At 41.2% G+C, this 17,856-nt stretch overlaps 1 protein-coding gene, 1 long non-coding RNA gene and 2 other non-coding genes across 9 annotated transcripts; 3 read left to right on the forward strand and 1 right to left on the reverse strand.

The window, feature by feature from the left end:
• Positions 1-1,770: 1,770 nt before the first annotated feature.
• LOC110504772 (stress-70 protein, mitochondrial) lies at positions 1,771-12,236 on the forward strand. The gene is made up of 17 exons (XM_021583587.3): positions 1,771-2,677; positions 4,265-4,323; positions 4,442-4,529; positions 4,792-4,973; positions 5,093-5,217; positions 5,349-5,422; positions 7,819-7,925; positions 8,043-8,205; positions 8,320-8,412; positions 8,755-8,964; positions 9,045-9,272; positions 9,384-9,488; positions 9,595-9,712; positions 10,093-10,187; positions 10,326-10,418; positions 10,593-10,733; positions 10,931-12,236. Exons 1-17 carry the CDS (start codon positions 2,597-2,599, stop codon positions 11,018-11,020), a joined length of 2,052 nt encoding a protein of 683 aa, XP_021439262.1. The 5' UTR covers positions 1,771-2,596; the 3' UTR covers positions 11,021-12,236.
• Positions 6,687-9,470, reverse strand: LOC149971564 (uncharacterized). Its single transcript, XR_016491570.1, has 2 exons — positions 9,345-9,470; positions 6,687-7,108 (listed from the first exon to the last, which is right to left on the reverse strand). It is a non-coding gene; the product is annotated as an uncharacterized LOC149971564 (long non-coding RNA).
• Positions 12,237-13,052: 816 nt separating the features above from the next.
• LOC110504773 (uncharacterized) lies at positions 13,053-17,797 on the forward strand. Of its 6 annotated transcripts, none has more exons than XR_016491571.1 (13): positions 13,053-13,242; positions 14,040-14,071; positions 14,246-14,289; positions 14,495-14,534; positions 14,708-14,754; positions 14,995-15,083; positions 15,284-15,321; positions 15,490-15,554; positions 15,774-15,815; positions 16,174-16,220; positions 16,563-16,586; positions 16,764-16,847; positions 17,226-17,797. It is a non-coding gene; the product is annotated as an uncharacterized LOC110504773 (transcript). The 6 variants fall into 6 exon arrangements; XR_016491573.1 differs by having other exon boundaries at positions 13,121-13,242; positions 14,616-14,754; XR_016491575.1 differs by lacking the exon at positions 14,495-14,534 and having other exon boundaries at positions 13,121-13,242; positions 14,535-14,754.
• On the forward strand, positions 13,771-13,971 carry LOC118946089 (small nucleolar RNA SNORA74). The gene has a single exon (XR_005041275.1). It is a non-coding gene; the product is annotated as a small nucleolar RNA SNORA74 (small nucleolar RNA).
• Positions 17,798-17,856: the final 59 nt, after the last annotated feature.

A 17,856-nucleotide genomic window follows, 5' to 3' on the forward strand; every position in this document is an offset into this window, starting at 1 on the left:
TGTACAGGTTCCACCCTTTTCTCTGTTCTACAGGGGCAACCAACATGCCTGTGAGACTATGGAACACTTAGATACTGCTGAAAGGTGCAGTGTTTTTTTTCCGCTCATAGTATAAATGCTTCAAATCCTCATCTTTTAAAGGCAATGGTCAAGTAATACAGTAGATGTTTTCCTCTGCCCTAAGGACCCAATGCATTTAATCAGGAACAAAATTGAGAGAAGTTATCTCCCATTGGATGCAGTGAATGGATGTGTAAGAAAGCAATTGTAGCCTATTTGACATGGAAGTGCAGACAACTTATATCCAGTCTCTTTGCTGTCACTGTCTCCTGTGAAGAGGCCAATCTCACATTTTATTGTTGTAGTTGGTGAGTGGGGCCAAAAGTAGACTGGTGCTGAAAGAGGACCACACAACTGGGGTGGCATTAAGTTTTGAAGAGGATCAACTGAAATGGAAGATTCCTGGTGTATGTGAAGCCCACCGTTTGGTGTGACGCAGACCCGGTGAAGAGTGTGGTGAAACAGAGAATACCCTGTCTGTCCTGTTGAGTTTTAATGCAGTCTTTTTACCCGACAAAGTCAAGTTATGATATGCCAATTATCCCGTGAGAGCTTTTGTCCCGAACCCATTGAGGTGTTTTAAAGGTGCCAAGCTTATGGTCATGTTAAAACAGTGTGTAGGAGGGAGATTCCTAGATGTGAGAAGTGTGCAGGAGGGCATGGAACTGTAGGGGTACCCATGTTTTTATTTTACTAGGCAATAAGAACAAATTCTTATTTTCAATGACAGCCTAGGAACAGTGGGTTAACTGCCTTGTTCAGGGGCAGAACAACAGATGTGTACCTTGTCATCTCAGGGATTTAATCTTGCAACCTTTTGGTTACTAGTCCAACACTCTAACCACTAGTCTAACACTCTAGCCACCCCAATGATACTGGGGATCAGAAGTGTCCAGTGAGAGAAAGGTTCAGAGTTGTACAGAAGGTGTCATATGCTGAGGCAGTGAAGAGAGTTGTAGAGGAGGAGGGATCCTAAGAGTGCTACAGTGCTTTTGTAAGGTTGGCTTCTCAGCGTTCATAGCCATGGTTATCAACTGTACCGCAGAAATAGAACGTAAATCACAGAAAATTAGATGTGATGGCAGCTGCAGAGAAGAACTTAGGTGAGACTTTACTGCAGAAGAGTGAAGAGTTAGAAGGTGTGTTAAACTCTAGTGTCCCGTCTTCCCAGGCTGCCAGTCTGGTATAGGACCAGACAGGGCCAAGTAGTGGAATGGGGTAGTGGGGTTTTAATAGGTAAAGGGTTGGTGTGGCAATTTTTTCTTCCATTTTCCCTGTCCTTTTGCCCCTTTTCATATCACAAAGTGCAAGAACTTCAAACTTACATAAATGTTTAAATAATGTTTACATAATGCTTTACTCATTTCATGTGTATATACTGTTTTCTATGCCACTCCGACATTGCTCAACCTAATATTTATATATTTTTAAATTACATTATTTTACTTTCAGATTAGTGTGTATTGTTGTGAACTGTTAGATACTACTTCACTGTTGGAGCAAGGAACACAAGCATTTCGCTACACCCACAATAACGTCTGCTAAATTTGTGAACGTGACCAATAAAATTTGATTTGACCAATGCAGTAGGTGGCAGTGTATGCACCTGTCAAATGGGTGCGATTCGCCAATACAAACATGAAGAAGAACACCGCATGACGTGTGCACCATCTTGTGGTGTAAAAGTTGAACTACTGAAAAATGTTCAACGACGCTTTCTTGTAAGGGTTTAACATCTCTGGTGTCCGTTGGGTTTTTTGTTGCCAGTTGTGCCCACATCAGAGAGGGGGTAAATAATAGCCAGCTCTTCATTAATGCATGTTGATGAGCTGTGTTGTAAAGCGTGACAAACATGAGAGTGTAAAGTAAAGTCCAATAGAGTCAAACAGATTAATAATATGCAGAAATACAAAATGTCGGCTGATCCCTTGATATGGTCATGCACTTTCATTAACGTTAAAAACGTAGTTACTTTATCCAAATGTGGTGATGTTTCATCAGACCAGACACCGGTATTACTGATGTAATTCTCGTGAAAATGTTCACCCCTTTTTCAAAATGACCTTCATAAACCCCATGGTGTGTGATGGCCGCGTCTGATCATGATTATGTTTTAGCAGAATGTATCATATAAAATAATCATACTGCACACTAAACATACATTCCTGGTGTTCTGTGAGTATCTCGTCTGTGATAATTAAATATAATACATGGGGAAAGTATTTTTGTTTCAAAAGAAATCATTTGACTCAGGCAATCTTTGGGCTACTAAAAAGGGTCAGTTTCACAATGCATAGAGCGACCCATGTGTTGGATAATTCGAGATCGTAGTTTCAAGTCAACTGCGTTGCTGAATGAAGAGCTGTCGTGCTACCATACCGGGTCTGACAGGAGAAAGACAGTCCTCGTTTTACCTTGGGAATTGTATATTTCGTGATAAATAAGATATACAGAGAGCGGGGTTAATTTAAATTCAATATAAAGTCAACAATTTGGGTTTTCATTGGGGCTCCATTTTAAAGCCAGAATTGTCAAAATGTTGAGTGTTGCAAGAACAGCTTCAAGGTCTCTCCCCTCTCCAAACTGCTCAAGAAGTGTGTCCTCCTTGATAAAGAAGGTAAATCAGCCACAATTGACAAATAATGTTAGTTTAAATGTTTCCAAGAGGTGTAATTGGACATGAAGGATAACTAATTCAAGTAGTAATGGCTAGTTCTAGCTAACAACGTTAGCTAACGTTAAATGTCGCAGCTAAAGTAGCTAGTTAACATCGTTTGCTACTAGCTGAGTACCATCTGATGGATAAAGCTGCCATCCCGAAAAAATACTAGTTAAATTAAACCTCTTAAGGATCGGCCCCTTTTTTTCAATTTTTGCCTAAAATGACATACCCATACCCAAATCTAACTGCCTGTAGCAAGGACATGCATATTCTTGGTACCATTTGAATGGAAACACTGACGTTTGTGGAAATGTGAAAGGAATGTAGGATAATTTAACGCATATCTGGTAAAAGATAATACAAAGAACAAACCAAATGTTTTTTTTGTACCATCATCTTTGAAATGCAAGAGAAAGGCCATAATGTATTATTCCAGCCCAGGTGCAATTTAGAACGTTTAAGACTGATCCAATAAATCATTGCATTTTTGTTAAAAATGTTTTATCAAGACTGTCCAAATGTGCCTAATTTATTTATCAATAACTTTTCATTTTCAAAACTTCTGCACTTTCCTCGAACAATAGCATGGCATTCTTTCACTGTAATAGCTACTGTAAATTGGACAGTGCAGTTAGATTAATTTTTCTGCCAATATCAGATATGTCTAAAGTCCTGGGAAATGTTCTTGTTACTTACAACTACATGCTAATCGCATTAGCCTCCGTTAGCTCAACCGTCCCGCAGGGGACCCACCAATGCTGAAGAAGTTTTAACAATAGTCATGTCGGAAAACTAACTGTTAGCTAGCTTATTCTCTGACTATCATAATGGAAGCCTCCCATCAAGAAGAAGAGCTAGCCAGTTAATGTTAGCTTGGCAAGGCGTGACTAGTTGTACTGTTAGTTAACTAGCTAACTTACAGTAGCCAGCTTGCTAACTTTTTGCCAAGCCGGAGTTAGCCAGGATGTTTTCTTTATCTATATCATGTGGTGTTCTTCTGAATAGACATACCAAGTAATGTCCCTTAGTAAGCTCCCACTATGGTCGCTAATGAACAAGTAATGGCTAGCTAGTTAACGTTACCCGCTTGAAGTGATTGAATTGCAAGTGGTTTCAAACCCTTAAGCGGTTTGTTATTTTGTGTAAGATAAGTTAATGAAATGTGCAGGTCTTGTTATAAAGGGGGGCGTCATTAATCGTGAAAATAACACCTGTGACCATCACTGTGGTGTCCCAGGGCATGATGTTCAAATGTCATAACCAAACATCATTTTAGACAAGCTATGTAGCTATTTCATTCTTAACTGCCTTCATGTTGCTGGACCCCAGGAAGACACGGCAGCGGCTAATGGGATTCCTTAATAAATACAAGTACATTCATAGACAATGTTTTATACCACATTAGGATTATTGTGCATCCATGCCCTGTGTTAATTTAAAAAATATACCAGTTTGTTTTCATTTATTGGTTGAAAAGGGTTAAGGACAGATTTCACTAAAAAGTAGTCATGATATGGTAGCTAACCAATATTTTCCCCATAGGCTTGCTGGAATGGATTTCAGCAAGATGCTCTCAGGTCTGTGGCCAGATGTGACTATTCGTGAGTATTCTTTCCTGAAGTTTCTAACTCTTTTCCCAAGTAAACTAATTAATATCAATATAGCATCCAAGAACATCTCTGACCATTTGTGCTTACCTTGATTTACGTTGTTTTCCAGATCAGAGGCAATCAAAGGATCAGTGATTGGGATTGATCTGGGTACAACAAACTCCTGTGTGGCGGTTATGGAGGGCAAACAAGCAAAGGTCAGTTTATGTTTTGAGATGGCAGTGTTGTCACCCTCTGGCATGTTATCACATTTATTTATAAAGCCCTTATACGGAGTGCTAATATAGAAACCCAACCTAAAACCCTAAAGAGCAAGCAATGCAGATGTAGAAGCACAGGTTATCATTTCATCAGGGATTTAATTACGAATGTTTGACCTGTGTGATGAAGAGAACGTCTTTGAAATCATCTTTTGATAGTTGTTTTTCTAGACTGTTACTGACTAGTTTGTTGTGACAGGTACTGGAGAATGCAGAGGGAGCAAGGACAACACCTTCAGTGGTCGCCTTCACAGCTGATGGCGAGAGACTTGTTGGCATGCCAGCCAAAAGACAGGCAGTCACCAACCCTAACAACACCCTCTATGCCACCAAGCGTCTCATTGGTCGTCGTTACGACGATGCAGAGGTTCAGAAGGACCTGTGAGTGTTTTACTATATATCTCTTATATACCTTACTAGCCATTGTAAGGCATCATTAGTTGGAAATGATTTTGAGGTGTAGATAAATTCATGACCGGTTTCTCTTTGTGGCTTCATAGGAAGAACGTGCCCTACAAGATTGTCCGTGCTTCCAATGGTGATGCCTGGGTCGAGGCCCATGGAAAGCTCTACTCCCCCAGCCAGGCTGGTGCCTTCGTGCTGATGAAGATGAAGGAGACAGCAGGTAATCTACCTATCAATTAGTGTTCATTGCCCCCGTAGGGGGAACTAGCATGCCAATTCTCTGTTACCAACTACCCCTGTCTGTGTGCTAAAAAAAAGCATGCACTCATTGTAACATTGTCCTGGTTTTAGAGAACTACATGGGTCATAATGTGAAGAATGCAGTGGTCACTGTGCCAGCCTACTTCAATGACTCCCAGAGACAGGTATCAGCCTTACTTTATTTCTTCAACTTTGTCTGCTGAATCATTCATTACTGGCAAACACTGGTGACCGAAAGTCACTTTGTCACTAGCTATGCCTTTGCCATTGACTCACAGAATGGTGCTCTATCAAGCCTCTCAACTTTGATCAGTGTATTTGTGTCTGGCTGCATTTACACAGGCAGCCCAATTCAGATTTTTTCTTTACAAATTGGGCTTCTTTTTTTAAAGAGGTCAACCGATTAATTGGAATGGATGATATTAGGCCGATTTCAAGTTTTCTTAAATAGGTAATCTGCATTTTTGGACGCCGATTATATTGCAATCCACGAGGAGACTGGACCGGATTTGACCATATTAATGACCTAAGGCTTGTATTTGTTTGTTTATTATAATTAAGTCTGATTTGATAGAGCAGTCTGACTGAGCGGTTGTAGACAGCAGCAGGCTCGTAAGCATTCATTCAAACCGCACTTTCCTCCGTTTGCCAGCAGCTTTTCGTAATGCTTCAAGCACAGCGCTGTTTATGACTTCAAGCTCCCGAGATTAGGCTGGCAATACTATAGTGCCTATAAGAACATCCAATAGTCAAAGGTATATGAAATACAAATGGTATAGAGAGAAATAGTCTTAGAATTCCTACAACCTAAAACTTCTTAACTGGGAATATTGAAGACTCAAGTTAAAAGGAACCACCAGCTTTCATATGTTCTCATGTTCTGAGAAAGGAACTTAAACGTTAGCTTTTTTACATGGCACATATTGCACTTTTACTTTCTTCTCCAACACTGTTTTTGCATTATGTAAACCAAATTGAACATGTTTCATTATTTATTTGAGACTAAATTGATTTTATTGATGTATTATATTAAGTTAAAATAAGTGTTCATTCAGTATTGTTGTAATTGTCATTATTACAAATATATATAAAAATTGGCCGATTAATCGGTATCGGCTTTTTTCGGTCCTCCAATAATCGGTATCTGTGTTGAAAAATCATAATTAGTCAGCCTCTACTTTTGACCAATCGGATCAGCTCTGAAAAAGATCTTTAACTCCCAGATTAGAAACATTTCTTGTGATATTGTGTAGAAAGACATGACTTTACAATTTCAATTACTAAAATGTCTTATTTTTTAATTTAACCTATTTTGACAGGAAAGACCTATTGAGACCTAGGTCTCTTTTCTAAATGTGCCATGTATAATACAATATAAAATACATATTAAACACTATATACAGACCCAGTCAAAAGTTGACACACCTACTCATTCAAGGGTTTTACTTTATTTGTACGATTTTCTACATGGTAGAATAATAGTGAAGATGTCAAAACTATGAAACAACACACATGAAATCGTGTAGTAACCAAAAAAGTGTTAAATAAATCCAAATATATTTGAGATTCTTCAAAGTTGCCACCCTTTGCCTTGATGACAGCTTTGCTTTGCTTATAATGTCTCAAGCAGTTTCATGAGGAATACTTTTCCAACAGTCTTGAATGAGTTCCCACATATGCTGAGCACTTCTTGGCTGCTTTTCCTTCACTCTGCAGTCCAACTCATCCCAAACCATCTCAACTGGGTTGAGGTTGGGTGATTGTGGAGGCCAGGTCAACTGATGCAGCACTCCATCACTCTCCTTGGTCAAATAGCCCTTACACAGCCTTAAGTGTGTTGGGTCATTGTCCTGTTGAAAAACAAATGATAGTCCCACTAAGCACAAACCAGATAGCATGGTGTATTGCTGCAGAATGCTGTGGTAGCCATGTTGGTTAAGTGTGCCTTGAATTCTAAATAAATCACCATGAAAGCACCATCACACCACCTCATCCATGCTTCATGCTGGGAGCCACACATGCAGAGATCATCCGTTCACCTACTCTGCGTTGCAGAAAGACACGGTGGTTGGAACCAACGACCTCACATTTGGACTCATCAGACCAAAGGACCATCATATTTGGACCAGAATGCAACCACATCTGTATGTAATGACAATATGCTCATGTCTCCGCCCTAACAATGGGAGCCGTTGTCCCAAAGGCAGGAAGGTAGGCGACAAGCTTAGGTCCAAAATAAGCCCATAGAAACGCAGTTGGCTTATTTTGGCAAGAGTGAAACTTCTCGCTTCGCCTCTTCCTCTCTGCTGTGCTTCCCTGCCATCGTTCGCTTTGTAACTGACAGGCCCCTGCCCTATCAATAGATCGCTAGAAGATGCATATGTTCATTCTAGCGGGAGGGGGCCCGACGGACTAACGAATTGAAACTTTAAATTAAAAGTAGCCTAAATAATATGAAGTGGAAAATGTAGCAGGCTGAAAATGAGTCTAACCGGCTGAATAGCCGACAGCCGGCACTAATGAAAAACGCTGTGTAATGAGTAGGTAATTTTGTTTACAGGCCACAAAGGATGCTGGTCAGATTGCTGGGCTGAATGTGCTGCGAGTCATCAATGAGCCCACTGCTGCTGCTCTGGCCTACGGTCTGGACAAGACTCAGGACAGAATGTAAGTATAACAACCCTACAAACTGCTGGAAGGCTTCTACGACACCTAAGCAATGACCGTGACCTTATTTTTATCCATGCTTTTAGCTCATGTTTCACACCTGTCCCTGACTTGCAGCATTGCCGTCTATGACCTGGGAGGTGGCACCTTTGACATCTCTGTCCTTGAGATCCAGAAGGGCGTGTTTGAGGTGAAGTCCACAAACGGAGACACCTTTTTGGGTGGAGAGGACTTTGACCAGCACCTACTGACCCACATTGTGAAGGAGTTCAAGAGGGAGGTGAGAAGGAGGAAGCATCCTGGATAAAGAACTATGTGATACCTTTATCTGACCAAGCACATCTGCCACATTCAAGCCAGCCATTTTTATCAAACCTTTGGTTTCTCCTTCCAGTCTGGAGTTGACCTGACCAAAGACAGCATGGCTCTGCAGAGAGTAAGGGAGGCAGCCGAGAAAGCCAAATGTGAACTGTCATCATCCCTGCAGGTGAGTTTCATCCCACAGCAGACGTTTATTCTTATCATTAGCTTGGCAATGAAATAAATAAGGTCTTGGTCAGTAGAAATGACTTGCTTGTATTTTATACAGTCCCTTCACCCTCATGGTTTGTGTTGTAAGATCTGTAACCCCTAGCTGTACCCTCACACGGGGGCAGCTCTAGTAGAACAAACATCACATTCCACTGCATCACTCCTCTGAGCTAGGCTGTCCATCATCCAAATGTAAGATAGTTCAAGTATGGATGATGCAATATGTAAAACCTGTATATGTTACCTCCCTCTCAATCTTGATGTAAAAAAATGTTTACGGACACTTTTTCTCCCACAGACCGACATCAATCTGCCCTACCTGACCATGGATGCCTCTGGCCCCAAGCACTTGAACATGAAGATGACCCGCTCCCAGTTTGAGGGCATTGTGTCTGACCTGATCCGCAGGACAGTGGCCCCCTGCCAGAAGGCCATGCAGGACGCTGAGGTCTCCAAGGGGGACATCGGAGAGGTGCTTCTGGTCGGTGGCATGTCCCGTATGCCCAAGGTGAGCAGATCTCCCAGTTTCTATCCCACCTCATCATGCTTTGCCCCTCTCTGACCCTCCATTCTACGGTCTCCTCTCAGGTCCAGCAGACAGTCCAAGACCTGTTTGGTCGTGCTCCCAGCAAGTCAGTCAACCCAGATGAGGCTGTGGCCATTGGAGCTGCCATCCAGGGAGGTGTTCTGGCTGGAGATGTTACTGATGTGCTCCTTCTGGATGTCACACCACTGTCTCTCGGTATCGAGACCCTCGGAGGGGTGTTCACCAAACTCATCAACAGGAACACAACCATTCCCACCAAGAAGGGCCAGGTGCGGGACAAACATCCAAATTTGTTCTGGCTGGTGAAAGCTAAATTAATTGTATATACTTCATTGTCTTACCTCATCAGTGGTACTGATGCATTCCTCCTCCTCGTTCAGGTGTTCTCAACAGCAGCTGATGGTCAGTCCCAGGTGGAGATCAAGGTGTGCCAAGGGGAGAGGGAGATGGCAGCAGACAACAAGATCCTGGGACAGTTCACTCTGGTAAGTGTCCTAGCTGATTCATACTAACTCAATTTAAATGGGATATCTTTAAATTCTCTGGTGTATCTGATGTAAACAATGTCTTACTGATGTTTCGTTCATGCAGGTTGGAATCCCCCCTGCCCCACGTGGAGTACCCCAGATCGAGGTCTGCTTCGACATTGACGCCAATGGAATCGTCCACGTCTCTGCCAAAGACAAGGGCACAGGCCGCGAACAGCAGAGTAAGATCATCAAACAACCTGCCCTTGAAATGCATGCTTTCTGTATAGGGTGCCGTCTTTCGGATGGGACGTTAAACGGGTGTCCTGACTCTCTGAGGTCATTAAAGATCCCATGGCACTTATCTTAAGAGTAGGGGTGTTAACCCCGGTGTCCTGGCTAAATTCCCAATCTGGCCCTCAAACCATCACGGTCACCAAATAATTCCCAGTTTACAATTGGCTCATTCATCCCCTTCCTCTCCCCTGTAACTATTCCCCAGGTCGTGGCTGCAAATGAGAACGTGTTCTCAGTCAACTTACCTGGTAAAATAACGGATAAATAAAAGTAGGATTTCAGTAATGTATTTTTACTTTACACTGCTTCTCCTTCACTTCTCCAGTTGTTATCCAGTCCTCTGGTGGCCTCAGCAAGGACGACATTGAAAACATGGTTAAGAACGCAGAGAAGTACGCAGAGGAGGACCGGAGGCGAAAGGTAGGTTTGACATTCTCTTATCAGCTGTCAGTTTGAACTTTTATCAGTTATATCCCCAGCTGGAGTTGGGCTGTGTTTTGAATAAGGTGTGACTGAATGCTGACAGTAATCCTTGGTGTCCTGTTTGTTTTTGCCTAGGACCGTGTTGAGGCTGTTAACCAGGCCGAGGGCATCGTCCATGACACTGAATCCAAGATGGAGGAGTTCAAGGATCAGCTCCCTGCTGATGAGGTATGTGGGACATTTTATTATAATAATACGTAGGATTTTTAAAGCTTTTTACAAAAACCCAAGGACACTGAACAGCAAAGTGTACATAACTATGCCTCTGAAACATCCCAAACAATCCCAAATATTAGGAAATTCCAGTAGTCCTAGTATTTGAGTTTGTTCCCCATCTTTCAGTGCAACAAACTGAAGGAAGAGATTGCCAAAGTGAGAGACTTGCTGTCACGGAAGGATGAAGAGACTGGCGAAAACATCAAACAGGCTGCCACCACCCTTCAGCAGGCATCACTCAAACTCTTCGAAATGGCTTATAAGAAGGTAATTATTTCAGCACCCCAACATTGTCCAGTAGTTTTTTTTTGTTCACTTGCATTTGTAAAGGATTGTGGCCAGCCTGGAAGAAGCCTGGATTGGTTGCTTAGCTTGTCAATTAAGAGCCCAACATTCTTTCACAATGGGTCAATTGATATATTGCTGTTATATTTATTAACCAGCTGTTCTCCATTTGGTCTCAGATGGCATCAGAGAGGGAAGGTAGCAACGGCGGCTCTGGATCGTCATCGTCAGAAGGTGGAGCTGGAGAGAAGAAGGAAGGCCAGCAGTGAAACCTTTGCACTTGTGTTTGTCTGGAGACATGGACTGATGGGCTTGGGATTGTAGACCTGTTGTCCTGAGTGGCAGCTATTGTATTCTAGTCATTCTCACATGCTGTGTTTTTGCAGTAAAAGGTATACGGTATATGTCATTGAGTACATTTACATGCACAGTAATAATTTGATATTAAACAGATTATGGCAGTAGGCAGATGATGCAATAGTCATGTAAACACCTTACTCTGCTTATCATAATCGGCGTACGGTCAAAATTGAAGTAAGCATACGCTGATTAAAACACCAGGACATGTAAACATTTTGTAATCGGCGAAGTGAGAGTTCAGAAACAACAATGTATGCGTCTTAGAATTTGTTTTCACATACAAACTATATGTCCGAATTTGGAATCATATATGTGGTGGTAGAATATTTTGATTGCTGATTTTTCTGCATTTTTCAGAGTGCCATGGGGTCGCCTGAGTTCATGTGTCCATGTAAACGTGATTATTAGGGAAATCGTTCTTCTTGCAAAGCTTGTAAATGTTTAAAATGAACTATTATATTAATCTGATTATCCAGAATAATCTCATTAGTGTGTGCATGTAACTATACTCTGTGTATGTTCCTCCACCCCTTTATAATTTAATTGTGAAAGACTATATATCCTGTCCATTTTAAGAAAAATTATTTGCATCTGTTGTGAAGTAGTGAACTGTTTATAGCAATTGTGTTAGTCTGACTGACTGACGCAATTTTGGGTTTCATTTTTCCATGTAGCTCTGCTGGTCTAGACAACAGTGGAAATGCAATAGAAGAAGCTTGGCTTTTCCCTAGCTCCATCCTGTTTCTGTTTATCTGCTCTATGAAAACAGTTGGCATATGTACAGTGATATGAGTAGCGTGTGTGTGTGTGGTTAAAGATGAATCTTTATTTGTTATTCCATTCAGTACAGAAGAGCACTCATTCTTCTTGATTTTTGTCAAGGGTATAAGCTGAGAGAATGATTAGAAGCTACCATGCATACAAATAGATTTTGTTTTGCCATAACTATTGTATGATGTTTAAGCTGCTGCCTATCTGACAGATATAGTTGGCAGCAGTAGTCTGTGAAAAGGAGAAAATAACCAGTTTGGTATGAGGTGGATTTATTGTCAAATTTTAGATTGATTTGATATTTGGGTTCTCAATTACTGTTGCTAACTTTCCTAATAAAAGTCAACATTTCAACAGTGGTTTTGGATATGAGAAATTGGCAATACATTCATTGTACTTTTGCTGGGACTGAGGCAGATGATGTGGAGTCAAGCCAAATGTATTTGTCACAGACATTAACCAGGTTTCCAACCACCCTTTTTATGCGAATAAAATGTCGGATAAAAAATGTTTCCACCGACATTTTTCGGTGAACTTTACAAATGTCGACAAAATACACTCGATAATGTGGCATCTTTTTGTGGAGGTAAAATTCCTTATGCGAGAATTGTCGGTGGAAACGCTTTAATGCGCAAATATTTATGAATATTGATATAACAATCATATCCAGGATATATCACAACCGTGATTATTTGTTCGTGATTATTTGTTAGCCCATAAAGCGGCGCACAATTGGTCCGGGTTTGGCCGGTGTAAATAAGAATTAGCTCTTAACTGATTTGCCTAGTTAAATAAAGGTTACGTTTAAAAAATAATATCGTAGTAAACTGCGTGTGGTCCTCCCACTACGACTCGCCGGGAAAGCGGGCAGTTTATTGCCGCGTTCAAGACAACTGGGAACTCGTAAATCTCCGAATTCAGTGTGTTCAAAACATCTGGGAACTCGGAAAAAAATTGAATGGTCATCCAACTCGGGCATTACCGCGTTCAAAACAACTGGGAACTTGGAAAAATAGATGCCAGTGATCTTCAGGTCGGATAGTCGGAGCTCTAGGAGGCCCGAGATCCCGAGTTGGATGACTGTTCAAATCGATTTCTCCCATTCGGATCCCCCCCCCCCCCCCCCCTCCCTTCAATGAATACATTGAAGTCGGATATTCCTGAGTGCCCAGTAGTTTTGAACGCGGCATAAGGTCACAGCGCCAACGTTTCTTTCTTGGAAGTATAGACCTATCCCACAATTCACAGCGGAACTGTAGTCTATGGTGCCAACAGGACTATAAATTTGCAAGGGGCTAGATTTCAATCCCTTTTCTGTCTAACATGACAATGAAGGACAGTCGTGTTTATTTGTCGTCTGGTAAGCTTTTCCTGCTTTTAGGACAGTTTGAATGAAAATCCAGTTATTAATGTTAACGTTGTAGCTAACGTTAGCTAAATAACACAATTGTGTGGAACTTGCAGGGGCAAGGTAGGAATGTTAATTTAAAAAAAAGCTGGCTAAACGTTAAGTTAGCTAGCTAACTTAAATATACGATTAACATTACCTTGTTCAGGTAGTTACTAGTTTCAATGGCTGCCATTTTACTATTGACTGTTTGAGAGGCAAGTTGGTAAGGCTAACTTAACATTACCTAAATAATTGGCAAGTTTCACATGCAAGGCCGAGATGACACGTGGTGCCACGCAAAATGTCGGCCAAGTTGGCTAAAACAGTCATTCGCTACCATTTGTTTCATAGTACTTTGTCAGAAGTGATACTTTTTACCTACACATGTCAGTAGATATGGAAGGGCTGCAAGTGGGAATAACTTGATCCCCTTCAAGGGAACTGTTTCCCACATCCTAACATTCTAGACTTACAAAATCACGATTGGCTAGTTCGTGACCCAGTAGTAGTCAGCTGTACAGGCCAGCCCCATGCCTGAGTTAGTGTTACACTGCTGGGAGAGAAAGGCTCAGCTAATGTAGCTTGGTCCAGCAGACACTGTTTTAGTGGCTGTTGGTGCTGAGCTGTAGCGGAGCTGTGCCCCTCTGACTGAGTGGGCTGTACCCACACTGGGGCAACCCTAGTAGAAGGGCTAACAAATATTTTATTTAATACAGCCACATCTGTAGTTACTAGTGAATTTATATTCTACTCATTTATTATTTCAGGAAATCCTGGGAATGAATTCCAACTATTGAAGGTGAGAATAAGAATATTGTAAATGGGTATGTTCTGTGCAGTGATTTAACACATTCTTGTGTATGGTGATGAACCTTTGACACAGCACAATTCTCAATGTTTGTCTACATATTACTTGCTCATATTTATATGGCTTATAGCGCAATGTCTTAAGCATTCTTTTTTTGCATTTCAGGAAAATCAATTGAAGTCTCTTGAACTCTATACAATGTTTTGAAGGTGAGGACGTCTCAGTAGTTGTAGCAACTTCATGAACAATCACTTTAATGTGCAGTGATGCAAGCATTATAGCTTTAACCCAGCTTTCTTACTGGCGGTGACGACTTTTCAATTCTAAGCATGTTATTAATGGCTGTTATGGCTGCTACATTGTGTTTGTGCTGTAAGGACTTTGATCATTCCTAACTAAATTATTTTGTTTCAGGGAAGCCTAACTGAAATATTACTTTACAACTCCTTTGAAGGTGAGGATGGATCAGAATTATAGCTAAAAGACATGCGTACTGTGCAGTGATGATGACATCTATCACCTACTTATTGTCTAGTGAAGAACCTTCGGAACCCTGAGCACACTTCGTTCCTGAATACCTCACGTCTACATTCTGTGTATATATTAATGTTTTCCTTCATCTTCCAGACAAAGCATTGGATTGCTTTGACAGGATTTGATGGCTTTATTTAAAGGTAATGTACCTATACCATGTTTGTCTTTTGGACCCAAGCTGTACTCATAATCATGGCAGAGGCTACTTCCTCGTTAGTGATCTCTTTTCCTTGGGAGAATAACCCAGGACTTTGGCACAGTTTGAAGTAGTCTCCATCTACAACAATCTGACTAGAAGACCTGAGACACTTTTACTTGTAATATGTTGAAACTAAACGTTGTGTTGCTGTGTAATGAGATTGGTTTGTGTACCTCAACAGGATTGTTCCTGTCTGGACTTGAATGGGGGTATATAGACTTATGCATCCTGCAGGTGACTCCCTAAACTCCAGGCCAGACCAGATGCAAGGTGATGAATGACCTTTGAACATGTTGCTTTCTGAACCCAAATGGTACTGTCATAACTTAATGTGTGCTGATGAGAGCTTTATAGCTTTAACCCAGCTTTCTTACTGTTGGTGAAGACTAGTTAACTCTGAGCACATTTTTGTAATGGCTGTTACTGTGTACAGTATTTACTATAACTAATTCAATTTCTTTGCATTTCAGGACTACTTGCCAACTACGGAATGCTTCAACTATGCAAGGTGACGATGGGCATTATTTTACTAAGACATGTACTGTGCAGTGATGACATGTATCACCTACTTGATGTCTAGTGAAGAACCTTCGGAACCCTGAGCACAACTTCCTGAATGACTCTTACTGTCTGTTCTTGTATATGTTGCTCATAGGCTTTCTCCTTTCCTCCTCAGGAATAATGTAGATGAGACTGGAGATGCTTAGGCTGTTTTGATGGCTTATTTGGAGTCGATGCAAGGTAATGCACTCTAAACATCTGAAGTGATTCTCCAACCCAAACGGTACTTCCATAAACATGCTGTGCAGTGATGCAAGCATTATAGCTTTAACCCAGCTTTCTTACTGCTGGTGACGACTTTTCAATTCTGAGCACGTTTGTAATGGCTGTTATGGCCGCTACATTGTGTTGGTGCTGTAAGGACTGATCATTCCTAACGCAATTGTTTTGGTGTTTCAGAGAAACCTGACTACGAAATATTACTTTACAACGCCATTGAAGGTGAGGCTGGATCAATTATACTCAAAGATGTGCTGTGATGATATTTATCACCTACTTGATGTCTAGTGAAGAACCTTTGGAACCCTGAGCACAACTCTTCAATGACCTTTTTATGTATACTTTGCTTGTCTGCATAGTATTATATAAGGACTTTATTTTACTTCAGGTAGACTTACACTTTAGTGGGATGCCACAGCTCCATTCACGCTATGGATGGGTTAGAATGATTGTAGCTTAACATACTCATGTACTGCATTGATAACTTTACTCACTTGTGAAGAACCCGGAGCACAGTTCTTTCCTGACTGTCAGTCAACTTTCATCTGTATTGTTCATATCCGTTTCCTTCATCTTCCAGACAAAGCATTGAGTTGCTTTGACGGGACTTGATGGCTTGATTTAAAGGTAATGTACCTATAACATGTGGATTGTCTTTTGGACCCAAGCTGTACTCATAATCATGGCAGAGGCTACTTCCTCGTTGGTGATCTCTTTTCCTTGGGAGAATAACCCAGGACTTTGGCACAGTTTGAAGTAGTCTCCATCTACAACAATCTGACTAGAAGACCTGAGACACTTCTACTTGTAATATGTTGAAACTAATCTGTCGCTGTGATGAGAGCTTTATAGCTTTAACCCAGCTTTCTTACTGTTGGTGAAGACTCATTAACTCTGAGCACAATTTCTAATGGCTGTTACTATGTGCATAGTATTTATTGTAACTAATTAGATTTCTTTGCATTTCAGGACAACTTGCCAGCTATGATTAAGGTGAGGATGGGTGAGGTTCTGTAGCTGAAAGACATGTACTGTGCAGTGATGATGACATTTATCACCTACTTATTGTCTAGTGAAGAACCTTCGGAACCCTGAGCACACTTCTTTCCTGAATACCTCACGTCTACAATCTGTGTACATATTGTTAATATTTTCCTTCATCTTCGACAGACAAAGGGGTGGCAGGTAGCCTAGTGGTTAAAGCGTTGGACTAGTAACCGAAAGGTTGCCAGATCGAATCCCTGAGCTGACAAGGTAAATCTGTCGTTCTGCCCCTGAACAAGGCAGTTAACCCACTGTTCCTAGGAAGTCATTCAAAATAAGAATTTGTTTACTGACTTGCCTAGTTAAAGGTAAAATAAAACAGCATTGACTTGCTTGGACAGGATTGACAGCTTGATTAAAGATAATGTACCTAGAACATCTGGAGTGATTTAGTTTTGGACCCAAGCTTGTACTCATAATCATGACACAGGCTACGTCTCCTTTGGTGATCTCTTTTCCTTGGGGGAGAATAACACTGGACTTTGGCACAGTTTGAAGTTGTCTCCATCTACAATCTGACTAGAAGACCTGAGACATTTGTAATGTTGTATGTATACTAATGTGTCTGATTTGTGTGTACCTCCACAGGTTTGTTCCTGTCTGGATTTGAATGGGGGTATAGACTGCTGCATCCTGCAGGTGATTGACAACGCCAGGCCACTTGGCTTGACCGCCACTGGCAGGGTTCAGTGATGTGTGGATCAATGGGCAATCCCTGTGGTTACATCTGTGGAGTTGGCATATTCAGGGTGATGAAATATTTTATGACTGGGTTGAATGATTAATAAAACACAATCATGCCTCCTAATTCTTGAGCAAATCAGACAGGCTGTGATTATTTGGTATTTTGGTCGGGTGCAGTTGAATATAAATCCCCAGTCAGGGTTTATTACTAATTGTGGGTGAACAAATAGCTGACCTGCACTAGTTCATATGACCCCAACTGTTCTATCCTGAGGAGTCGAGCATTGCATAATCCTGACATGTCAGTGTTTCTGAACAAATGTACCACAATGATATGATTGTATTACCTCAATTGTGGGCCCAACTGCATGAAATTGATTTTCAAATGGTGCAAAATAAAATTATCCTTAAATGAGTCATGTCATAAATCCATAACTGTTGGTTTAACTTTGTTTATTAAAGACAATGGCACAACAGACTTGACTCAAATTGTGGTTACCCCAAATGAACCCATGTACAATAAATTCGTTGGTGG

The sequence above is a fragment of the Oncorhynchus mykiss genome, chromosome 25 (genome assembly GCF_057628025.1).
Source record: "Oncorhynchus mykiss isolate SJ-2025 chromosome 25, ASM5762802v1, whole genome shotgun sequence".
In the NCBI taxonomy this organism is placed as follows: Eukaryota; Metazoa; Chordata; class Actinopteri; order Salmoniformes; family Salmonidae; genus Oncorhynchus; species Oncorhynchus mykiss.

What these genes read in the sequence shown, in the direction of transcription:
- LOC110504772 (XM_021583587.3), top strand. Translation starts at nt 2,597, where the DNA reads ATGTTGAGTGTTGCAAGAACAGCTTCAAGGTCTCTCCCCTCTCCAAAC. An exon ending in GTGGCCAGATGTGACTATTC is followed by an intron (nt 4,324 to 4,441) that starts GTGAGTATTCTT and finishes GTTGTTTTCCAG; the next exon opens with ATCAGAGGCAATCAAAGGAT. An exon ending in GCATGTCCCGTATGCCCAAG is followed by an intron (nt 8,965 to 9,044) that starts GTGAGCAGATCT and finishes GTCTCCTCTCAG; the next exon opens with GTCCAGCAGACAGTCCAAGA.